The following is a 22,736-nucleotide window of genomic DNA, read 5'->3' as shown; positions in this document are numbered from 1 at the left end:
ATATTTGGATTCCTCAGGTTTTTTCTTTTTATCTTGAACCAACATTCTGTCTTTTGTGCATTACCAGTATCTCTGTGTCATCTTTTGGACCCTTACAAGTATCCACAGTTACCTGCATTGTTGCTACTCCTCCACAACACATATACTAAGTGAGACTTTCCTTCTTACTCTACAGGTAAGGTCACTCATTTCTGGAAACTAAGGGGCTCGCTCTAGGGGGCTGGAGGTCCCTCTCTCTGGTGTCCCGGTCCTCCAGGGAAGCCTATTGGCTGACTTGATTGGAGGCGGGGCTCCCTCCCGGCTCCTCCTCTATATGGCCTATATAAGGCCATGTGGCGTCCTCTCGTGGTGCCATTTTAGCTCGGCTCTCCCACCCTCCCTCCTTAGGGTTTGTGGATTTTCCTGTCACAACTTCTGGGGCAGCAGCATAGGTCATGGATCTGGTGGGTGTGGTTTCCACGGCTGTGTAGCACTGGATCGGGAGTCCTTTGGGACATGGGAGCACTGAGGGCATGTGTTGTGGCCATTGCGGGGGCCACATCATGGCAACACCTCCCGGTGACTAGGGGCTTGAATGAGAACATGTGATCGGCTGGTTGCATGTCTGCAAGATGACGTTTCCTTAGCCCCTATGTCATCCTGAAGCCTGACCGTGACCAGGCATTTTGGTTCATCAAACAACCAGGGGGTTGTACTGTCAGGACCATGTTCCACATTGGCCTGGAAATGACATGGATGTGACCACTAGAAGGAACTGGAGCAGAGGTTACTACAGTTCAAGTGGCAGGTGTGTGTGAGTCAGCATTTGGGAGCTGTGCATCATGGGACATCTGATGCAACATGCACAGTAGGTGAAGTCAGTCATGGGTACATCATGGGATACAGTATGATGCAACAGGTGCTGGGGATGAAACCAGCCAGGTTTCATTGGTGGCATGGCTGTCACATGACTTCACAGAAGACCCCCTATATAAGGGAGAAAGTGACTATCTCCTTGTTGGGTTGTTGTGGTCAGTGGTTGGTGAAGCACTCTGTTTGTATATATAGCTGTGAGTATCCAAGACAGCTGCCTGGTACTCTGTGCATTCTTGTATATAGCTTGCAACAGGTAATTAAAGCCCTCATGTTTGAGAGAGCCTTACTGTCTAGCTGTATTATTTCTTCAAGCCGGAGCTCAAGGCTGAAGCCTGCGTGGGAGGAATTTTTCCTTGCAACCTGAAGCCTTTGCAAACTTCTCTCCAAGAGCCTTTTCGTGGTATTCTGCCTGTGTGGATCAACTCTGCACACGGTCGTAGTGGACACAGCACATCTCCCTACGCCCCAACATGTACAATGTTCCAGATCCAGACCTCATGCTTTGGGCCAACCCTACCTTGATTGCTGGTTGTTTAATAAAGTTGTGGCCTTTTCTCCATATGCAGATCTTGGTTTCATTGTGGCGGCACCCCTCCTAGGCAATGTAGCTGCACATGGGAAAATGGTATTTCTGCTGCCTTTGGTTAGACCGTCCTAAGGCTATAGACTAACTAGATCAACTTCCAAGATTTGCTGACCACCAGAAACAAACACACAGGACATAACCATGCTTAACACAGTAATATTTATCTGGATTTTCCTAAGATGGTAAGAATTCAAGTACATTCCTGTTCTCCTATTCAGAGTTCTAATGGGTAAGAAAGGATGAGTGTGCCACTCTACCTGCCAGCGGATCAAGACGGATGTGGTCGTGTGAGGAGTCACTGACAAGATGATGGGAGCTTCTTCTGGGGCTGAGGGAAGACAAAAGATGTGGGACACAAGCAGGAACAACCAAACTCTTCTTTCTTTTTTCAGTGAAGTGCACAGGTCAATGGAAAATGGTAGACTATAGCAAATTGGCAGGTTATGATAACAATTGTGGATACAGTGATTACCATTTTGTAGGATATTGGTCGATTTTGTGATTCTGAAGCAGAGAGAAAAACCTTTTTGATGATGCAACATTTCCTTGATGTGGAATAACTTGGGTCCAATTGGTAATAAGTTTACATTATTCTCTGCACAACCCACCCCATCTGTATTACTCTGTGATCCTGTATTACTCTGGGCATCGACAGGGGAAGCATGTCCCTGTTGGTGCTCTTGGACATCTCAGCGGCTTTCGATACCATAGACCATGGTATCCTTCTGGGGCGCCTGGCAGAGGTGGGAATCGGGGGCACTGCGCTCCAGTGGTTCCGGTCCTACCTCTCCGGGAGGTCTCAGATGGTGCAGCTGGGAGACGTGTGCTCCGATGAGAGGGACCTTAAAACTGGGGTCCCTCAAGGAGCCATTCTGTCTCCCATGCTATTTAACATTTACATGAAACCGCTGGGAGAGATCATCCGGAGACATGGGGCGCGGGGTTATCAGTACGCTGATGACACCCAAATAATCTTCTCTATGTCTCCGACTGATGCAGTGACTGAGGATGGCGTCTCTCCTCTCGTGGCCTGTCCGGAGTCAGTAATGGGCTGGATGAGGGAAAACCGACTCAAGCTGAATCCAGAGAAAACGGAGGTACTCGTGATAGGTTCCCCTGGTCCAGGAATGGCGGTGGTTCCACCTGTCCTGAACGGGGTCACGCTCCCTGTGAAGGACTCCGTGCGCAGTCTGGGGGTGCTTCTTGACTCGTCCCTTCACCTGACTGCTCAGGTGAATGCGACGGTCAAGAGCACCTGTCATCAGCTTCGGCTTATTCGCCAGCTGCGCCCATACCTGGCCCAGAGGGACCTTGAAACTGTAGTACACGCCCTGGTAACCTCGAGACTGGATTTCTGCAATGTACTCTACATGGGGCAACCCTTATACCAAACCCGGAAGCTTCAAATGGTGCAGAACATGGCAGCCAGGCTGGTCACTGGTATGTCCAGGGCCAGCCATATAACACCGGTATTAAAAGATCTCCATTGGCTGCCCATTCGCTTCCGGGCGCAATATAAGGTGTTGGTGATGACCTATAAAGCCCTAAATGGCTTGGGCCCAGGATACCTGAAGGACCGCCTCTCCCCGTACATTCCGCCCCGCACCCTCAGAACATCTGGGCAGCAACTACTTAGGGTTCCCGGGGCGAGGCTTGTCTCCACTTTTTCCATCGCCGCCCCGGCCCTTTGGAACACGCTGCCCACAGAGCTCCGCTCAGCTACCTCCCTGGCCCAATTCAGACGGGATCTTAAGACCTTCCTGTTCAGGACTGCATTCCCTGAATAAGGTCCTATAGGCCTCCCCCGCCGCACTGGCAACGGGATTGGCTAACCTGGGGCCTTTTGTTTTTATGTTTCTGTAATATTGTAATTGGTTTGATGTATGATTTTAATGTTTATGCTTATTGTATTTTAACTGTTGTAAACCGCCCTGATCTGATGGAAGGGCGGTATATAAATAAAATTTTTATTATTTATTTATTTATGGGTCATTTGATTGTGCTTAATAATGCTCTTTAACCTTAACTTCAGCCTACCCCATCTACCAACATCTTTCACATTTTATGACAGTCTCTATTCTTATGAGTGGAGGAAAAAGATCTCTTGCTGAAGTATCTCATAATCCAGTGAGTTCACATACCAGCCTGTAGAGTGGTGAGTGACTCTGACTCTTCACTGTACTCGCTGTCACCAATGTCATTGGTTGCCTTGACTCGGAATTTGTAGGTGGTGAAAGGCTTCAGCCTGCAAAGGGAGCACATGGTACTAAGCTTGGTTTTGGAAAAGTCCAAGATAAATCCAGATCCAGTGCTCTTGTTGCCTTCTGTTTTCCCTAATATTTTCACTTCTTAGCCAATAAGCTCTTCCTAAAGACTTCAGAAAAAACAAAATTGAGATAACTGTGTGACCTTATGGCTAACTCCCATTCCAGGCAATGGAAAATCTCAAGTTTTTGGTAAGAAGGTGTTCTCAGGCTTAGTAAGAGTGAGACAAAGAAGAGACTCTCTAAATGGTGAGCTAAGCAAAGCCTTAGTTAGTTAGTTGGTTAGTTAGTTTATATCCTGTCTTCCTTGAAGACTGGGATGCAAGACAATTTACATGATTGAAAAGCAGAAGCCTGGATGATCCAAATCTGGCCATGGAACAGACTGACAAAATCAGAAGAGCCAACCTTGACAATGCCACCTTTCTTTTTCAATAAATGGCTCCTAACAACCCATCTGTTGGTAACTCACCTGTTAACTATGAAGGATGTTGTGTTGTGGTTGACAGAGGCAGAATGCAACAACCATTTCCCATCAGGGAGTTCCCGTGTTTGCACAGTGTAATACCGGACTGGGGAGAGCCCATCACTGCCTGGCTCCCATGATAGTAGCACATTCCTTGCCTTGACATCTTCCTGCAATACAACTGGCTTGCTGGGAGGCTGGGGACGGTCTAGTGAGATTAAAAAAGGCACAGGTTGCTGAAGGATGCAAGCATGGGGTGAAAACAGCTGCAGTAATAACCGCATAGATGCAGTGACATGTGTAAATCCCATCGGCTAGGAAAGAGTTTACTTTGAGCAGGGCTGTATTTTTTACAAGGAATTTTCAAGAATCCTGCCTTTTTACTGTATATGCTTTGCGGATGGAGTCTAGAAATGTTTTTTTCTCTTATCTAATCCAAACCAAACCATATCCAGTTGGCTCACAGCAAGCTATACTGGTCTGCAAATTAGAGATGTTAGTTTCCTGCATATGAGATATTCATTGTGTTCCTATGTATCCTAATTTTTATTTTTAAAATGGTATTTCTGTGTTCAAGAAAGTAAGGCTTTCTACATTTTTGTGTGCTGCTCCTATTGGTGTTACTAAAAAGAGAAAAGCATGGTATCTCCACAAAACAGACAGGACTGCATAACCTTTCCATAGTCCAATTGTATTGACTAGTCTTCTTGTACTGGTATAGCAGGATTGGAAGTATATAGGTTTAAAAATAACTAAATACAATCAGAAGAACTCATAAGAAACATTAATAAACTGACTGCAGAAGGTGATGGTGAAGGAACAGGCTTTCAGGTATTCCTTATGGGTATTTTTCTTTATAACAACATTATTAATTTTGTGCTTGAGAATTACAAGGAGAACATGCTCAGTGACTTATCAAGAAATAAGAAACATAAAATAGGGATAAAATAAACATTTACAAGAAGTCAGAAAACATCATAGGAATGACCATATTATGAACCCTCTTGAATGGCTACTTTTTACACATCCCAAGTACACTCCAAGCAGGTGGCTGTGTGTGGGAAAAATCTCATATTTTCCTCGTAGTATGTGAGAAACTATAGTTTCTCTGCAACAGGCTTACTAATATTGAAGGTGTCTACTACAACAACCACCCACAATTTAGAGTTTGATAAGATTGTCTGGAAAGCCCCTAAATATGTCTTATTAACTAAATAAAATTACCACTTTACAATTTTCTGTTTCTATTAAATGTGTTGGACCTATAGGGAAACATAAAAGATTTTAGTTAACACTTTTGTAGGATAAGAGATTGACTATCTAGCTACAACTTGAGAGGCTGAGATCCATATACACTCAGGGTACACCACCTTCCTCTTTATGTTAGGCAACATAGTGATATAATTATTCACTAATTTTCTTTTCAAAGGAGGCAAAAAGTAATTTTAGCAATTTTCTCCCCACGGCGAGAAAGTTTTCAAACATTTTGCAGTTTTGGAAGACTATTCACAAATTGCGGCTTATCCTGTGCAAAATTCATTTAGTTGTTTTGTACAGAAAGCAGCATTTTCTGCACAGGCAGCAGCCCTTTTCTGTACAGAAAATAATGGCAGATGACCTTCTGTTTAATACTTTCCATCTTTGTTTCCCCCCCCCCCCACCTAAAATCTCTCTTCCTCCGTTATTTTTGTTGTGAAGAAAAAAAATAGAGGCATTTCTACCTTTTCTCAAATGGAAAGAAAAGAAGGTGGGCAAAAGTGGTTTGACATAAAAAAAAAAAGCCAAGAAGAAATTAATTCCGCAGCTTCCCTACTATTCTTCCACTTAAACTTGACACCTCTGATGTCTCTGACATCTTGTTCAAAGAATTCAGGGGAAAGAGACATATGATTGCATCTCATTTTTAATTTGGGCCTGAAGTGGTACGATTCCAGATAGAATGACTTGATATTGCACTGTCTCTCTCTCCACACACTTCTGTATGCTTATATGCACTTGTGTCATTTTTGAAAAAACCTACACTATGTAAAAAACCTCTTTCTGAATCTAATCAATTAGCATTATTACACAGAAAGTTATACCATAGCTCTTTTCTTGGTGTGCTTAATCAATTTATTCCCTGCACTAAACTTTTTGGATGTAGGCAAACATTAAAAAGATTATGCTCCCTCCTTGCCATATGTGGAAGAGTCTAGAATTTTACCAACTCATTCTCTATCACACAGGATCACTCTCATACATAGTGCATCCCATTGAAGATCTTTCTTCCCACTACATCCCTTCCTGGCAAAATTACCTCTCTTCTCTGTAGTGACCACCAGTGCCTCTGCTGCTTCACCCCAACCCTTTCGGGTCTGTGCTGTGATACGGAAGAGGTATGTGGACTCAGGCTTAAGACCAGTAGCAGTAAACTGGCGAGCACTGGGGTTGAGGACCTCCACATTGGCTGAATTGGCAGTTGTGGTGTTGAGGCGATGGGTGATCTGGTAAGCTGGACATAATTTGAACACAGTGTGGTTAGAAAATGTTTGGGAAAAGGAAAATTCTCCCCTATGCCCATCCTTCATATGATCAAAGCAGGAACATATCATTGTAAAAGAAGTAAACTGGAATCATAGAATGGGATTTTAAGACAGAATAGTCATGGATAGTGGCCCACAATTTACCCACAAGTAAAGTGGGTTAGTCTCTTTTATCTCACCATAGTGCCTCTGATGACAATAAGTGACATCCAAAATGGTGGAGAAAAGACTGGAGATAGAACTAGTGATTCCTTGAGTCACCCTGGTCTTTGGTACCTGCTTACCTAGAATTATACCATTTGGAGCAGCTGGTGGCTGCCAGATTAGCCGTACAGAAGTTGTTCTAACTTCAGGGAAGAGAATGCCAACTGGGGGTCCAGGCACTGGAATACAACAATACAAGAGAAAATGAGGTGCTTAGATTGTGCTGTCAGGTAGAACACGTATACCTACACAAGTAGACAGCACTGAATCTTCATCTAAGTACATGCACACAAACGCTAAGGTGACAGTAGTTGCTCTATTTTGAGAAGTCAGATTTGGCCACAGTGGTACATGCCTTAGTTACATCATTTGGATTTGTAACACACTCTATGTGGAACTGTTCCCAAACAGCCACAGCCAGGTTGTTAACTAGTGCTGGCTACAGGGAGCACAGAACTCCCTTGTTGCAACAGTTTTATTAGTTGCTGGTCTGTTTGAAGGCACAATTCAAAATGAGCCCACTAGAGCATTCAGATAATCTGGAGAGGCCCTTCTCTTTGTCCCACCACTCTCTCAAGCTTGTTTGTTGAGAACAAGGGAGAGGGCTTTCTCAGTGACTGCTCCCAGGCTTTGAAACTTCCTCCCTAGAGAGACCAGTGGCAGGTAAAAACATTTTTGTGCCATTGGACTTTTTAAATCAGATGAGGGTTGGGTTTTTAAATGCTATGCAAATCAAGGTTTTTTATATATATATATATATATATATATATATATATATATATATATATATATATAACTTTTTAATATTTTAATGTGTATTTTTTAAACTTTTAAAATTCTTTGTTTTTAAAACTTTATACTTATACTTTTAAATGCTCTTGTATTGTTTTTAATTTTTACTCTTTTAAATTTACTGTTAGCCTCCCTGAGTCCCTATATTGGGAGAAAAGTAGGACATAAGTACATAAAAAGTAGGATATAAGTACATAAAATAATAATAATAAAATAATATTTGTATATTTGGGTTTTGGGGCTGTTCTTGGGAATGCTGAGTGGTTGCTGATGCAGGATTAAGGCTTTAGAAAAGGAACAGAAAACCAAAGTCACATTCCCTCTGGGGCTGACTAAGTAATCTCTTGGTAGTCGCATGTAAAAAGTGGTTAGGGCAACGGCAGGCATAGTCAGAAACCAAACTGGGCAGGACTGACTTCGTCTTTCCACACTCCCTCCCCCTCTATCTTTCCCTCTTCTTCCCTGTTTTTTGGGAGGCTGCTGGTTCCTAGGAGGACAGACTGCTCTTTTGACATGTCTCAATAGATCGTTAGCAAGGGGTTTATGAAATTAAGTTGAAGTTCAGATTTTACCTTGGCAATGAAATCTCACCCTCCCTATCTACAATAAGAGGACAATAATACCAACATACTGTATCATAGAGATTTGTTGTAAGAATTGCAACAAAACAATACAATACAAATGAAGCACTTTGAGTGCGCAACAATAATCTGTTTGTTGTTGTTGTTGCTGTTGTGTGCCTTCAAGTCATTTCCAACTTATGTCAACCCTAAAGTGAATCTATCATGGGGTTTTCTTGGCAAGATTTGTTCAGATGAGGTTTGCCATTGCCTTCCCCTGAGGCTCAGAGAGTGTCACTTACCCAAGGCCACAGTACTAAGAATTGCTAATATCTCAGCAAACAGTACAATCATAAGTGATTTCCTTGGTCCTCAACAAAAGTTGTTGTGTATTATCAGAATTGGTGTTTCTTTTTCTTTGCTTTGCATAGCATTCAAGCATCACACCAGTACCTCTGTTTTTCCTACATCTTCTTTCCTTGGGTTACCCCCTCTCTCCTTCTTTCAAATGGTAATTCTGGCCAGTAGATAGAAGGTTGCTAGATACCTACCATCATCCAGTGTGCGCTCAAGAATGGGTGGATTACTGGGCACACCATCACCGATGCGGGTGAAAGCCAGCACCCGGATCTCATAGAGGACATACTTGCCCAAGCCTGTCAGCTGGGCACTCCGTGAGGCATTGCCTTCCACCAACCAGAACTGGGCCCTGGCATCTGAATCCTTCTCTTTATACATAACCTAAAAGAATAAGAGAGATGCATATAGCCAGCAAAGAAAGGAGAAGTACTGGGTCTCCCTTCTCCAGGTCTTTCAGTATTACTACTTACTACTCCACCCCATGCACCTCAGGAAATAGGCTTAAGTCTACAAAAGCTCTTTCTACCAGCTTCTTTCTTTCAGTTAGTCTCAAAGGTGCTACAAGATCCCTTTGCATACTGATTTCCCAGACTAACACGGCTATGTCTCTGAATTCTACCTGTGGTATTGTGAGTGGGAGGCATTCTTTCCTGAAAAATTGGTATGGTAACATTCTTCCTCAACAAGAGGGACAGTCAGAAAATTAGGGCATTTTGAAAGTGGCCAAGGCATGAGACTGGGCTGTAGATGAAAAGGATTAGTGAGTAAAAGCTGTTAAAACATGTGGATTGGGAGAGATGAGCATAAGGATAGATAGAACAGCTATTTTCAGTCTCTCAATCTTGCATGTGCTCATTCATAAGTCCACTTGTCTCTGTAACAATGAATTTTAAAAAAAGCTGCTTAGAAATTCATATGTCAATGCATACTTTTAAAAAATCTTCTTAAGAACATGCATTACTAAATGTATTTTACCCTAAAATACACACTTTAAGTATATTTTAGCATTTTTGAGATAAAAACTGTACAGTGAAATTCAGAAGAGTGTCAGTCTAATCTGATTATTAGTCCAGGAGCTATGGACCAGGTTAGTTTCCATCAGAATTTACCAAGGCAGAATTTCTCAAACATCTCTAGAAGGACAAAGTGGAGGACAGGGATAGCAGGGGGTCTGCAGGTATACACCAAGATTCAGTGCACTAAGGAAGACGGTGAGGTTATGATTGAAATTACAGGAGGCTTCAGGCAATGGATGAAGAATATCCTCAAATCTTGGTGTATAAAAAATGGTTCAAGACAGTTGGCTACTTGCCAGGGAAGGGGCCACTGTTTCCATTACCTACCTTGTAGCCTAGTACAAGTCCATTTCGGTCACCTTCGGGAATGTCATTCCATCGCACCAGCATGGAGGTTGATGTAGTTGCCAGGGCTGAGATATTGGTGGGTCCTGATGAAGGAACTGTATGTACAAAGGGAAGAACAGAAGGAAGAAAAACCTGACACTTAATTGGCTTGTCTGAGCTGGGTTGGTGAAAATCAACATACGCAGCCCAAACCTTCACACATAAAGTTCCAAGCAGGTGGTGAGAGGCCTGCCAGACTGTCTTAAGGGCTAGTGACAAGGCTGGGGTGCACAGGATACCTGACTCCCGGGTTCGCCCCACCACGGTCTGACTCCATGGCCCGGGCCCAATGGCATTGAAGGCTTGCACCTGCAGTCGGTACTCAGTCCATTCTTCCAGGTCCTCAATGGTAAATTCACGCTCCATGCGGTCATGGATGGTGTTGGTCACTGTGCGGCTGCGGCCGTCTAAGCGTGAATAACGCAACCGGTAGCCCACAGACTCTGGGCTGCCATTGTACTCTATCTCTGGGAGGGGCTGGGGAAACAAAGGGAGCATTTTTGCCAGTCTCCAACATATCCTTTTCCAGAATTTTTCCTCTCTTAAAGATGTCACATCTTCCCAGAACTCCCTAAGTGATGCCCAAATTTTATAAAATTCCATGAGTTTCCCAAGGATATTTAAGTAAATATTTATTTATTGGCAAATTGTCAGTTTTCTTCAGATGAAAGAACAAATACATAAACAAATAAATGAACAAACAACTAGGTAATAAAATCCTAGGACTGGAAAAAGAAATTCATTATTGTTATTTCCTCTCTTTTTTAAATATTAATTTTTATTTGTTTGTTTGCATATTTGTTTGCCTATTTATTTTTCAATATCAAGACTGAAAAACAAATCTCATTATTGGAGCTGACTCTTCTGCCTTGTTGTTTACAGAACAGAAGCCATTTTGCACCCCACAGTCTATACCCTACTCCCGCCCTACTTCCAATTCTTATTTCTTGTCCTGGGCCTACAATGATATGCATTTTCATGGGCTTCAGTTCCTGAAAACCTCTCCAGAAACAGAGGCATCATTTTGAACCAGTGGATTTCTGCAGACCTCAGTTTCTTCATAGTAGAAACCTGTGAACAGCAGGCTGCAAGTTTGCTGTCTGGAATTGAGACAGGTCCAGATGATGGCACTAAGTGTTTAAAGAGAAGAACAAAAAGGAGAAGGACAAGAATCACACTTCCATCACTGATGTTTGCTTAATGTGGAACACAATGCCACCTCTATCTGTGATAAAATTCAGTGATACTGCTGTTTCTACTCACAGTAACAGGAGTTCACAGGTTTCTGCCATGAGGAAATTGAGGTCTGAGGAAATCAATTGATTAAAAATGGCACTTATCTTGACACAACCGGTGTCACAGAATTCCTTTTTTCAGAGGATCAGTGACTTTCCCTCTGAGGAAGCCTAGACTAGTTGAAACATAGAGAAAGTCCTATCTTTTGCATACCCCTATTCATTTTATATCTATACCCAATGGTGAAACTAGCTTTCACCAGAACTGCTACCCCCATTGACTCCCTCTGACTTTTTGATTTCAGATCCATCTTAGGAAACATTTTATTTGACTTGCCTGGTTACAAACATCAGGGTAACTGATCTGCTGTGATTCAGCTCCCATTGTTGTTTCTTCACTCTCTCGTTTTCTTCTAACTCCTTTCCCTCAACAAACAATAATAGCCTCTAGTGCTCCTTATATAACTGCTCACCATCCATCGCAGCCAGAGGCTGGTTTCGCTGGCTGTTCGCAGTGTAATATTGGCAGGAGCTATGTCAGGTGGGGCCTGCAATGTCTGGATCCTGCGGGAAGGCAGGCTGGGTGGGCTTGTGCCTACGATGTTCACCTGTCGCATGCGGAAGCTGGTAGGAAGAAAGCAGATAGATTAGTCAGATCTTGGGAGTAACTACAAATTTGTAGTTGTAGTTACTACAACTTGCAGCTTTTAATTCACTTTCTTTTTGCAATAACTTTACTCCTTCTGTGGCACAATTGTACCATTTAAATTTTTAAAGTTCCAAGGGTGTGGGCTCAATAAATGATGGAGGAGGAATATCACATAGTTCAAGTGCTACTTCATGCTACTACCTCATGCTCTATTGTGAAGGCTGAGGAACTGAAAATGTAGACTGTAGGAGAGTGTGTTTGGTACCATAAATCAAGAGATGTGTGTGTGTGTGTTTTAAAGTAACTACAAACAGTTATTTTTCAGAAACAGAAGTAACAAATTGTGTTTCTCAAAAATACTTAGTGGCGGGTTACAGACCGCTGAAAAGCGGCGGTCTCCTGCCGCCGCTGGTTGCTGCGTCTGGGAACCGCAGCAGCCAAATGGCGCGGTTCCCGGACGCAGCAAAGAAGGAGCATGAAAATTGCGCTCCTTCCTGGGCCCCGGATGTGACGCCGTGACATTCAAGATGGCTACATCAAGATGGTGGCGGCCGTGTGGAACGGCGGCCACCATTTCGTACAGACTCAGTCCGTGCTAGAGTTAGGGCTGTCTGGAAGAGACGCCCCTTTCTAACCCTAGCACAGACTGAGTCCGTCCTAGGGTGCCTGTCTGTAATGGGCCAGTGTAACGGAAATGAAGTACTTTTTAGGCCTTGTAAGGATAATAGGAATTACTTAATTTAAAAGTGAATGTGCCAAGCTTTGGAATCAGTGGTGGGAAAAGATTGAAGTGACACAGGAAAAGGTTCCTCATCCGTGTGTTGAACTTTCCCACCCACAGGCTTCAAATGACCTCTAGAAGCTCTTCTATTATTTCCCCTTCCACTGAAAGCCTTGCATAGAAATATGGCTTTATTAGGGTAGCCTTATAGGCCATTTTCTTTCCTCATCAGTCCAGTCTTTAGATTTTGAGAGAAAAGGTAGGGGGTCTTTAATGAATTATATAAGCTTCATTGTCTAACCTGAGGGAGCTATCATAAAAGATAAGGAGGCCTGGTTTCCTCTGACTTTCTCTTATTTGATTAACCTTTATTAAACCTACCTTTGTTCTGGAGGAAAACATTCAGTCTCTTGCTAATGCAAATGTAAAGTGAACCCCTTGTTTGGCAGGTTACTTGCCATCCACCACAGAAACTCATGTGTTGGGTATTGTGGAAAAGCACTCACAGTGGACAGGTCTATCAGAAACATTGTCTATTCCCAACATGCCTCTCCATGGAAGTTGTTGTGGAGCAACTAAGGAAGAGAAAATTGCCCTGTTTTTGGGCTTCCTGGAAGCACCTGGTTGGACTCTGGGAGCAGAAGAATTCTAGCATTTTGGTCTCATCTTTTCATAAGCTCTTGGGCATCTCCAGCAAAAGAAATATATAGCAGGGCCATTATGAATCTCTTTCCCTTAACTAGCACTCACCTGTAGTATGTGTAGGGATTGAGATTGGGCACTTCCATGGAACGGGCATCTGGCTCATTAGACAACTGGTGGATGAGGGTCCATTCTTCACTCTCACCAGTCTGACCCAACTGGAGGTCAAGCAAGACAATAGGATTAGGGTGGATAGGACTGCCACTTTATAGACCACTGCTTCTCTCTCTCTCTCTCTCTCTCTCACACACACACACACAAGGTAAAAATACATTAGCTAAACTTGTAGTGTTGTGTTCTCAGAGACTGAAAAGCATGACTGCTTATGTATGATAATCTTACAATGCAAGTAAATATTTGGGCAAATTAAAAAAACAAATAATCATAGCAATCTCATCACTTTAGAGATCTTTGAGAGAATAAATTGCTGCCATGTTATCATTACCGTTGACTGATATCCTGCTGCAACACCCTCCACCCCCCAAGGTATATTCATAGTTGTTCTAAATAAATGCACAAAAATACAGAAGGGAATTATAAACGTAACACATTTCACTTCAGAGGACTTAATGGAAATATGCTAAAATCTGTTGGTAAGAATGACTGCTGCCTCCCCACAGGACTTGAGATTTCACCAGGCACTATGCACGAAATCTCAAATGTATCTCTGCAGGAAGGAAGAGAAAACTAAAATAGTAGTAGTAGTAATAGTAGTAGTAAAATAAAATAGTAACAAAACAAAATAAAAAGATTAAATATCCACCATGACAAATTTGCATTAGCATTATACTCCATGCTTACGCAGTATATAACAACAGACTAAACGCAGACAAAACACAGCTTCTATTTTCTGTTATCTTCTATTTCCCATGTTAACCCTTAGTTTGCCATACTCTTTCTTCTCTCCTTGCCATGTAGTTCTTGAACAATCTTAGCCACTTTGTACTTTGGAAAAAAACAACATGCAAATTTAATTTTTGTATTGTATTGGGAATGGAGAAAAAGAGGTCACAAATTTTGGTGGTGGGAAACTTCTTCCACTGTTATGTCAGCCAGCCAGCCACAGGCTTACCTGAGCCTCTACCTGCCACCTGGAAATAGATGTCTTGCCATCATAACCAGGACGGAACTGAAGTGTGACTGAGCGAGGACCAATGTTGGAGATGCCCAGGTTGGTAGGAGCCCCAGGAAGTTCTTCAAAGAAAGAGAAAGCAAAGACAAAACTTTGTTATCTACAGTGCGAAGATGATACCAATTGACTGCATCACTTTACATTCTTCACTGAAAGGCATCTTGCCTAAAGTCTGCACTCAAGAGGAAGTTTGCTTCTAATAAGCTAACTATATAAGGGGAAGGTATTGCTTTATTATTTGGGCCTAAATACCCTAAAGGCACCAGATCCTGTCTGACCTTGGAAGCTAAGCAGAGTCAGCCCTGGTTTGTACTTAGATGGGAAGCCACCAATGAATATCAGGTGCCATAGGCTATATTTCAAAGGAAGGAACTGGCAAAACCACCTCTGAGTATTCCATGCCTTATAAAACCCTATGAAATCCATAGAGGCACTACAAGTCAGTAGGCAATTTGAAGGCAGACACATTGCTTTATAATGCAGGCTTTAGCATGACTTGAGCAGACAGTAGTAGAAGAGATTGAGATGAGCAATATCAAAAGTATCTTTAGAATCAAAATGAAAAAACAGCCAACACAGAATCAAGGACAATACAGGTGCTATACATGACAGTTGAAGGAAAACGTTATTACCATGGAAAAGCCATTCTCATCAGCCTCAACAACTGCAACCACAAGGTTTTGCTTGTATGCCTGGGCAGGGGCACTGAGTCCTTGTGCAAATATTTTCTATATCTGAAGAGGTTCCATCTGTAGTTATAGCTCTCACTGAAGCCCCATACACAGGAATTAAAAACACAGGAAAAACTCCGATCTTAAGAATGGGTCATGCATCGGTTGCCTCAAAATCTTATAGTCAGGGCCACTAAGGAACAGTCCTGTGTATGAAAAAGATGCTAAGTAAACTGAGAATTTTTCTTCTTTCACAATGTTAGCTTTTACCTTCTAGTGGTCATACTGTAAAAAGCAGCATATATCACTTTAGATCATAGTCACAGACCTGACTACATCTGATACCCTACCACAATCTGGAAGTCAATGTGTTGGACTACAATTCCCACCACTCCAGCTTGCATGCCAATGACTGCTGGGGAGTTGGTTCAAAACATCTGAAGGAGACTAGATCAAGAAAATCTGTTTTAAAAAACACACACCAAATGGCTACTTTATTAAGTAAAAGTGGCTTCAGGGGAAGATAACCTTGACACAAAAAGCATCTTGAGAAACATCTTGAGTGTCTAAGACTTTAAGAAGAAATGGGCAGTCGAGGAAGGATCATGTTCTTATGTTCTCAAAGACACACTTCAAAGAGGGTTAGACAAATGTGTGAAGGATAAGACCGTCAACAAATGTTGACAACAGGACTATAGGGTATGTCCAGGAAGAGAGGTAGTATGTCTGTAAACCAGTTGTCAAGCAGGTTTACCAGAGTGAAAACTGGAGAGGGCTCCTGTACCTTTAAAAATTGTGTCGGAAAAGGAATTTCAGTACGTATAGAAGCCCTCTTCAGTTTTCACTCTGATAACTCTAACTGTCATGGAAGACAAGTGGGAGAATGCTGTAGTCATCATGTCCTCTTCATGGACTTCTCAGAGTCATCTCACTGACTACTAAGAGGCAGGATGGTGGACCAGATAGGACCCTTTGCTGATCTAGCATGAATAAGCACCTTTCTCTCCTGCAATCACTGGCTATTTATCACATAGATACAAAGGTAATATATCCTTCTTCTCTCAGAGATACAAACCTAACAGTGTCTAAATATTCTATGATAAAAATTAAATAATTATAAACCTTCCACTCCACGATCAAACTACATTAAATAATACCCAACCCACCCAACGAACAAAATAAGGAACCGGGACGGAAAAACAAGAGGATTCTCAGCAGCCAATTTAGTGGCTTATTAATGATGCATTGTAAGACTTCTGGATCCCTGGATTAGGGCTGAGAATGGTGCAGGTCTCAAACAAATATTTGAAGAGATTCAAATATTCATCAAATGCAAAACTCTCATCTCATGAAGGTCACAAGGAGAGATGACAGTGTTTTCTGTAATTTCTTATTCATTACTTCGATGTTTGTTAATTTAATAACTCTGAAGCCTCGTGAGTGGTTGCTTGTTGTCAGATTGTGAGGAGTATAGTATGTGAGACCCAAACTTGAATTAATTGAATTACTCAAAAGAACAAATATTGAAACTAATTGAGATTGGCAAAGTCAAAGTTCACTCAGACAAACTGAATTAAATCAAATATGAAAAACTATCTGTTCAACAAAGTGAATCTTCAAAATTCTGTTCATGAGGGCTTGAAAAACCAAGCAAAGATTCATCCTTAGAAATGAGCAATACATCCCTTGTTGTCCTCAGTGCTTCTAAAACCAGTTTGATTTGGTCCCTGAAGGCTTGGGTTTTGAAAGTTAAGAAAGTAGCAGCATAAATATATATGAAAGAGCTGCAGTGTATGATATCTAGAATGGAATGATGCCAGCCTTGTCTTGCATGGAGTTGTATACATAGCTTTGAAGAAGTGTGGTGTCAAGCACTTTGTTTAGTGTTTCTCAACATGAAAGGCTCTTCATGGCACAGCTAAGGTAGGGGAAAACATTCTTCCTGGGCCCTCAGAATCAGAGCTATGTGTTTGCTCCCACCAGATTGGGGGAAGCTTCTCTGAAGCCAACTGCCCCTTGTTTTCGTTCAGCCTTAGGTCTGATTCCACATTTAAGTGGCAAATCTGAGATCACAGAGAATTAAAAGCCATCATTTCAGAAGATGGAATTTCTTTGCAGCAGCAACATCAACAAATGAGCTAAAAGGATACTAGCTACAGGACGCTGGAATTCACAGCACGGATAAACAAAGCTAACACAGGATTGCTGGCTTAGGCTAATTACCATGCATTAAAATTAACAGAATCTTGTTACATTAAAGACTAACAAATTTAGCATGAAATTGCATGCATTGTAGTCCATTTCACCAGATGCATGCAGTGTTATCCAGAATTACAGGTATATATACAATGCACAGGGTTGAAGGTGGGACTTTAGATATGAAAATAAAAGGGAAATCAGAAGTAACTACAGCGACCATTCAGCAAACTGTTGCTGACAATACAAACAACTAGACATTCTGGCCCACAAAATCTCATGCTACAGTAAATTTCTTAGTCTTGAATGTACAGTGGGCCCTTGCTTTACGTGGGGGATCCATTCTGTACCCCCCTGCGTAAAGCAAAAATCGTGTAAGCTTGAGCCCCATTGAATCCAATGGGGCTTATGCTTGTTGTGCGGCTATGCGCACCAGTCGTGAGTCCCATTGGATATAATGGGGCTTGTGCTCATTGTGCAGCAATGTGCGTGTGCAGGGCACATGCCCATTTACCATGCAGCTTCAGCACATGCTGAAAGCCACCTATAAGGAGCCCATGTATGGCGCGGGCTCACTGTATAATAAATTTTTTGTTGTTTTAATTTCAGCAGACTCACACAACAAGAAGCTTTTAACTTAAATTATGAATCTCAGCCTTTCTATACAATTTACTGAGTCCATTGCAACCATGTTTTACTTTTGTGCTATTCTTCCACAATTCATTTGTTTGGGCTGGGGATTAATTTCCTGCAGCTCCTTCCTTTTGAAAAATAGTCAGATCAAAGGAGAGGAAGGGTGCCAACATGCCAAATAGTCAATGAATCCCTCTTCCACAGAAATAAAGACTGACCAACATAGCAGAGTGGTGCATGTTGCTTCATTCCCAAGACCTTATGATTTGAACTGAGCTCTCCTCTCCCATAGAATTTTATACGTTAAATTCCTGTTTACATATATAGGTTCAGCATCCCTAATCTGGAAATACTGTACTGAAATCTGAGATCCAAAACTTTTTGCCAACAGCTGCCTATTTTTGCGGCTATAGTGCTTCCACTCATTTGTTCACAAGGCAGAAGCGGGCAGCTGATAGGCTCTCTAGACAGTACAGTATGTACTGTATTCTTTTTTTCAAATACAGGTATCAGGTCTCTTATATCTTTAGCCTCTCAGATCTTCAGTCTGTCTTCAGCTTTATGTCTCATATACAAGTAGTGAATGAACAAGACATGAGGCTGGAGACAAATGTGAGAATGTGTTAAAAGTAGGAGGTGTGGATATCCAAACTATCTCATTATGTATATGCAGATATTTCACACACCCCAAATCTGAAATCCAAAACACATCTGGCCCAAAGCATTTCAAATAAGGGATACTCAACCTGTATTAGTGGACTTGTGGTGTAACTGTGAATTTGGTGTAGCATATATATATGTATATATGGCCGGGCACTCCCATTTTTCACATTTATATGTGGGTTATACTCATATGCTTGTGTTAAAATGACTATTTACAAAAGCTTTTTTTTATGTGTGTGTGTGTGTGTGTGTGATGGATTTTGTCCATGTTTAAGCATGATGGGTTTTAAACTTAACTGTTTTAACTGTTTTCAAACTGTTATGTTTTAAATGTTAAATGGTTATAATATATTTTTTTGTCTTTCAATTATTCTTACCATTTTAAATTATTTTAAACTGTTCACTTCTTTTGTGGTAAGCTGCTTTGAAATCCTTGGATAGAGAGTGGAACATAAATATTTCAACAAAAAACAAAGATCAAAACCATCCCTCACACTTGTTTCTGCAGTTGAAATTTCCACTGTAACAGGTGGAGGCTGCAGTGATTCTTCTTTTCCATCCCTGGAGCTTTGTGGCTGGCAGGGCCTTTAAGCAAAACTTACCTGGTGGAACTCCAGAGGAAATGGTGGAGGAGGAAACCAGCCCTTGTCCTTTGGAAGTCATGGCTGCCACTTCAATGGTGTACGTGGTGAGGGCTGTGAGGCCAGTGACACGGTATTCAAGGGTGACATTGGGCAGGTAGTGCGTCACACGTGTGTTAGTACGGTTGTATTCCTCCCAAGAGATTCGGTAGCCTGAAAGAAGCAAAAACAGATATAGATAGATAGAATTACACCACTTTCACTTTGCACAAATGAAAGCAAACCTAAGGTGATTCTGGTTTATGTTCCCTTCATGTGCCTACTGGTTCATTAAAGTTCTTTGGAATCTATCTACTAAACCGTGGGAAGCTCCCTGAAGCTTGTGACAAACAGATATGGTTCTAGTTCCACATCATGGTTCTAGTAAGCTGTTAAAGCAGAGCTGAAACAAATATGGCTTCTGGGCTAGCTGCATCAGTATCCTTCAAACAACAATATGACTCTGAAAATACAGGCTACCTCTATGGAAGCTAACCAGAGCAGTAAAAAATCTAAAGGATGATGAAGAGTGTTCCAGCCGCAAATGCTTTTTACCTGTCAGGATGCCATTCTTTTCCACGGGCTCTTGCCAGCTGACCTTCAGAGATGTGTCTAGGATCTCGTTGAAGCTGAGGTGTCCCACTGGACCAGGAACTAGCCAAACAAACAACGCAACCACCCAGAAAGTTACAACAGAACAAACAATCCATGAATTCCTCAAGGAAATGAAAAAGGGAGTTTGCTGATCACTGACTCTTCCCAGGGAAACACATTCAAAGGCCCTCCAGGGTTGGGTGAGAGGTTGACTGCCGTAGGCACAGCCCAGATGGAGTCAAGGGGCCTTCAGAGGGTCACTGCAGTCTCAGCAACGAAGTGTCAGGCTCTACAACTGAGGCAGTAACATACTCAGACTTCCACAGTGGAAGATGGTCTTTAACTCATGTTGACCAGTGGGTTAGGGGTGTATGGACCCCCAGTTTCATGGACATACAGGAACCCAAGAGCTGTGCCTGTGCCCAGCTCCAAAGGGAAAGGCCGTACCGTCCTCATGGGTGCGCACCAGCTGCAGTGGGCTGCGGGGTCCATCGCCTGGTGTGGTGAAGCACAGCACTGATGTGAAATATTCTGTGAACTTCTTGAGGCCTGAGATGTAACCCACATGGATATTATCTTGGAAATTTGGCCGCACTGTCATCACAGTCATGTCTTCTTCTTGTGATGGTTCCCAGGCAATCAGCTAATGGAAAATGAATAATATTACAATTCAATCTGGAGAGAGAACCTCTCTCAAACCAGTATCTATAAGGACCCACCATGGACAGGTCAGAGATCTGACAGAGTTACATATGTGAGCATTAAAGTATGTACCAAAAAAGGACTGCTGCCTAGTCAATCTGAAGGAATCCATTTTAACAATGGCCCTGTCTAGATGGGCCATTTTGTACGTACTCTGTACGTACTAGGGTTGCCTGGGGGTATCTTTTTTAGACGCCCACAACCCTAATACGTATGTAGTACATACAAAATGGTGGCACCCTGTTCACATGGGTGCCGCCATTTTGACGTAATGGCCGCATCACGTCCAAACGGCACAGTGCAGCCGTTATGTCTTCACACCGCTGAAGGGCACTTGTGGCACCCTTTCAGCAGCACCAGAAGGAGCTCTGTTTTGGAGATCCTTCTGCCGGACGTATTGATGGCGTGGCCTTTAAACGGCTGCGCCAGTGATGCAGAGAGGCCCCCTTTCTCCCTTTCCCCGCCGCTGTCGGGGTGCCTTGGGGCATGAAGCCCCAAGGACACCCCTTTCCAGGCCGCGGGGAAGCGGCCTTTTGCTGCTTCCCCACGGCCTGGAAAAGCGGTGGATTGGGGCCTCGGGGCTGCCGCTGTGGTAGCTGGGACCCCGATCCGTCAGGGAAAGGGGTGGGTGCAGGCTGCCCCAAAGGGGCGGTCTGTACACTGCCATAGTTTAAATTTGAGCCCGGTTATATATGAATGTGCAGATGAGCAATGGCTGGCTTCTTTTCTCTGACAGAAATGTCCCTGCATATATTAAAATTCAAATTATTTAAGCACAGTCTTATTTTCCTGGGATGTTGACACCCTTTCAATCTGCCCATCAGTTTGGTGGTCAAAACAGAATGCTCATTGTCACATTTATTTGAACACCACTCTGGTAGAAGCAAGAGAAGTTCAATGAACCCTTAAACCTGCCAATAATACAGTGCGGCAGAAACAGAGAAAACGCCAGACTTGATTTAGGAACTCTCTAGTGGCAAAGAATTGACTGTATACCTTGGCAAACCATACCAGTTAATTAACTGAGTTCCAGGAAAGTCTGAAAACTATTGTTTTCTTTTTTCTTATTCTTCCTCAAGTTTGGAAAGCTTAGAGCAGGTTACAGAGAGGCTGTCAATGCTACTCCCCTTCAGAAATGGATCAGATCCACACCTCCTTAGCTTCTGCAATGCTATACTATCAAATCCTCTTGCACCACTCACTGAGAGAGACACAACTGGCAAATATGTTATTGCTAGAGCCTTTAGTGCCACTAGCTTCACTAAATAGGCACTTGAGAATGTGCTTCTGAAAAAGCTCTTCTTCCTTTAGGCTCCCTTAAAACCTAGCCAAGCTGTCTTTCCCGGGAGGGACATATTGGCTCTTAAAGGAAACAATGCTATACCTCAATTATACACACTATTTGAGGCTATTTGTTGTTGTGTGTTTTCAAGTTGATTCAGTCTTATGGCAACCCAAGGTGAACCTATCACAAGATTTTCTTGACAAGATTTGTTTAGAGTTTGCCTTTGTCTTCCTCTGAGGCTGAGAGAGTGTGACTTGCTCAAGGCCACACAGTGGGTTTCCATGGGTGAGTGGGGATTTGAACTCTGGCCTCCAGAGTTATAGGCCAATGCTCAAACCACTATACCACATTGGCTTTCATTAAGGACTATAGCATATAAGCACAGATGCACTGGAAAAATACAAACTACACTGCTGCCATGGCAAACACACAAGTGAAACAACTAGCCCAGGAAAGAATTGTGCATTGGATGGTGGAGGTGGAGCCAATGGTGCAAATGCCACCACCAATATTCGAGACCCATATAAGGGTCTACACCTCAGATAATATGGTATATGGAATGGTGCTTCAGATGGTCACAGGAAAGGTGTCTGTGGAGGTGACTGAGGAGTCTGATGGGCTCAGAGACACTCTCTCCACTATTTACTTGCTCAGGTGGACTATGAGAGGCAGGCCTCTTGGCAGTCACCAGCTGATAGCAAGGGGGAAGGGAAAAGGAGGAATAATGAGTCCTGTCAGATGCTACCTGATATGGTTGGCTATCTGAGCTGGGCTCAGGTGTATGGGGTCTCTCCCTACTATTTCTAATGTTGAACTCAGCCCTGGATTTGAAGCAGGGCTTCCTGCATGAGAAACATGACGTAGTTTGCCAGCTTGGTCATCTTCTGTAGTCCCTGTGCTTCTGGTTGGTGAAGTCTGGAG

At 42.7% G+C, this 22,736-nt stretch overlaps 1 protein-coding gene across 4 annotated transcripts in view; it reads right to left on the bottom strand.

The window, feature by feature from the left end:
* The window catches only part of LOC149322348 (protein sidekick-2), a 418,672-nt gene that overhangs the window by 38,551 nt on the left and 357,385 nt on the right, over window positions 1-22,736 (bottom strand). For all 4 annotated transcript variants that reach the window (XM_089540122.1, XM_089540139.1, XM_089540131.1 and 1 more), the window contains exons 19-32: window positions 20,276-20,471; window positions 19,790-19,888; window positions 19,217-19,408; window positions 14,392-14,513; window positions 13,368-13,477; window positions 11,721-11,871; window positions 10,252-10,489; window positions 9,953-10,068; window positions 8,801-8,990; window positions 6,978-7,076; window positions 6,468-6,662; window positions 4,178-4,379; window positions 3,583-3,686; window positions 1,699-1,769 (exon numbers count right to left, since the gene is read on the bottom strand). In XM_089540122.1, coding sequence (XP_089396248.1) covers window positions 1,699-1,769; window positions 3,583-3,686; window positions 4,178-4,379; window positions 6,468-6,662; window positions 6,978-7,076; window positions 8,801-8,990; window positions 9,953-10,068; window positions 10,252-10,489; window positions 11,721-11,871; window positions 13,368-13,477; window positions 14,392-14,513; window positions 19,217-19,408; window positions 19,790-19,888; window positions 20,276-20,471 — 2,085 coding nt within the window. The remainder of the gene's footprint in view (window positions 1-1,698; window positions 1,770-3,582; window positions 3,687-4,177; window positions 4,380-6,467; window positions 6,663-6,977; window positions 7,077-8,800; window positions 8,991-9,952; window positions 10,069-10,251; window positions 10,490-11,720; window positions 11,872-13,367; window positions 13,478-14,391; window positions 14,514-19,216; window positions 19,409-19,789; window positions 19,889-20,275; window positions 20,472-22,736) is intronic.

Source organism: Sceloporus occidentalis, unplaced genomic scaffold (assembly GCF_023333645.1).
Source record: "Sceloporus occidentalis isolate IW3139 unplaced genomic scaffold, rSceOcc1.0.p SCAF_1, whole genome shotgun sequence".
Classification (NCBI taxonomy): domain Eukaryota; kingdom Metazoa; phylum Chordata; class Lepidosauria; order Squamata; family Phrynosomatidae; genus Sceloporus; species Sceloporus occidentalis.
The sequence above is the reverse complement of the archived record's forward strand: the minus strand, read 5'-3'. Positions and strand labels throughout refer to the sequence as shown.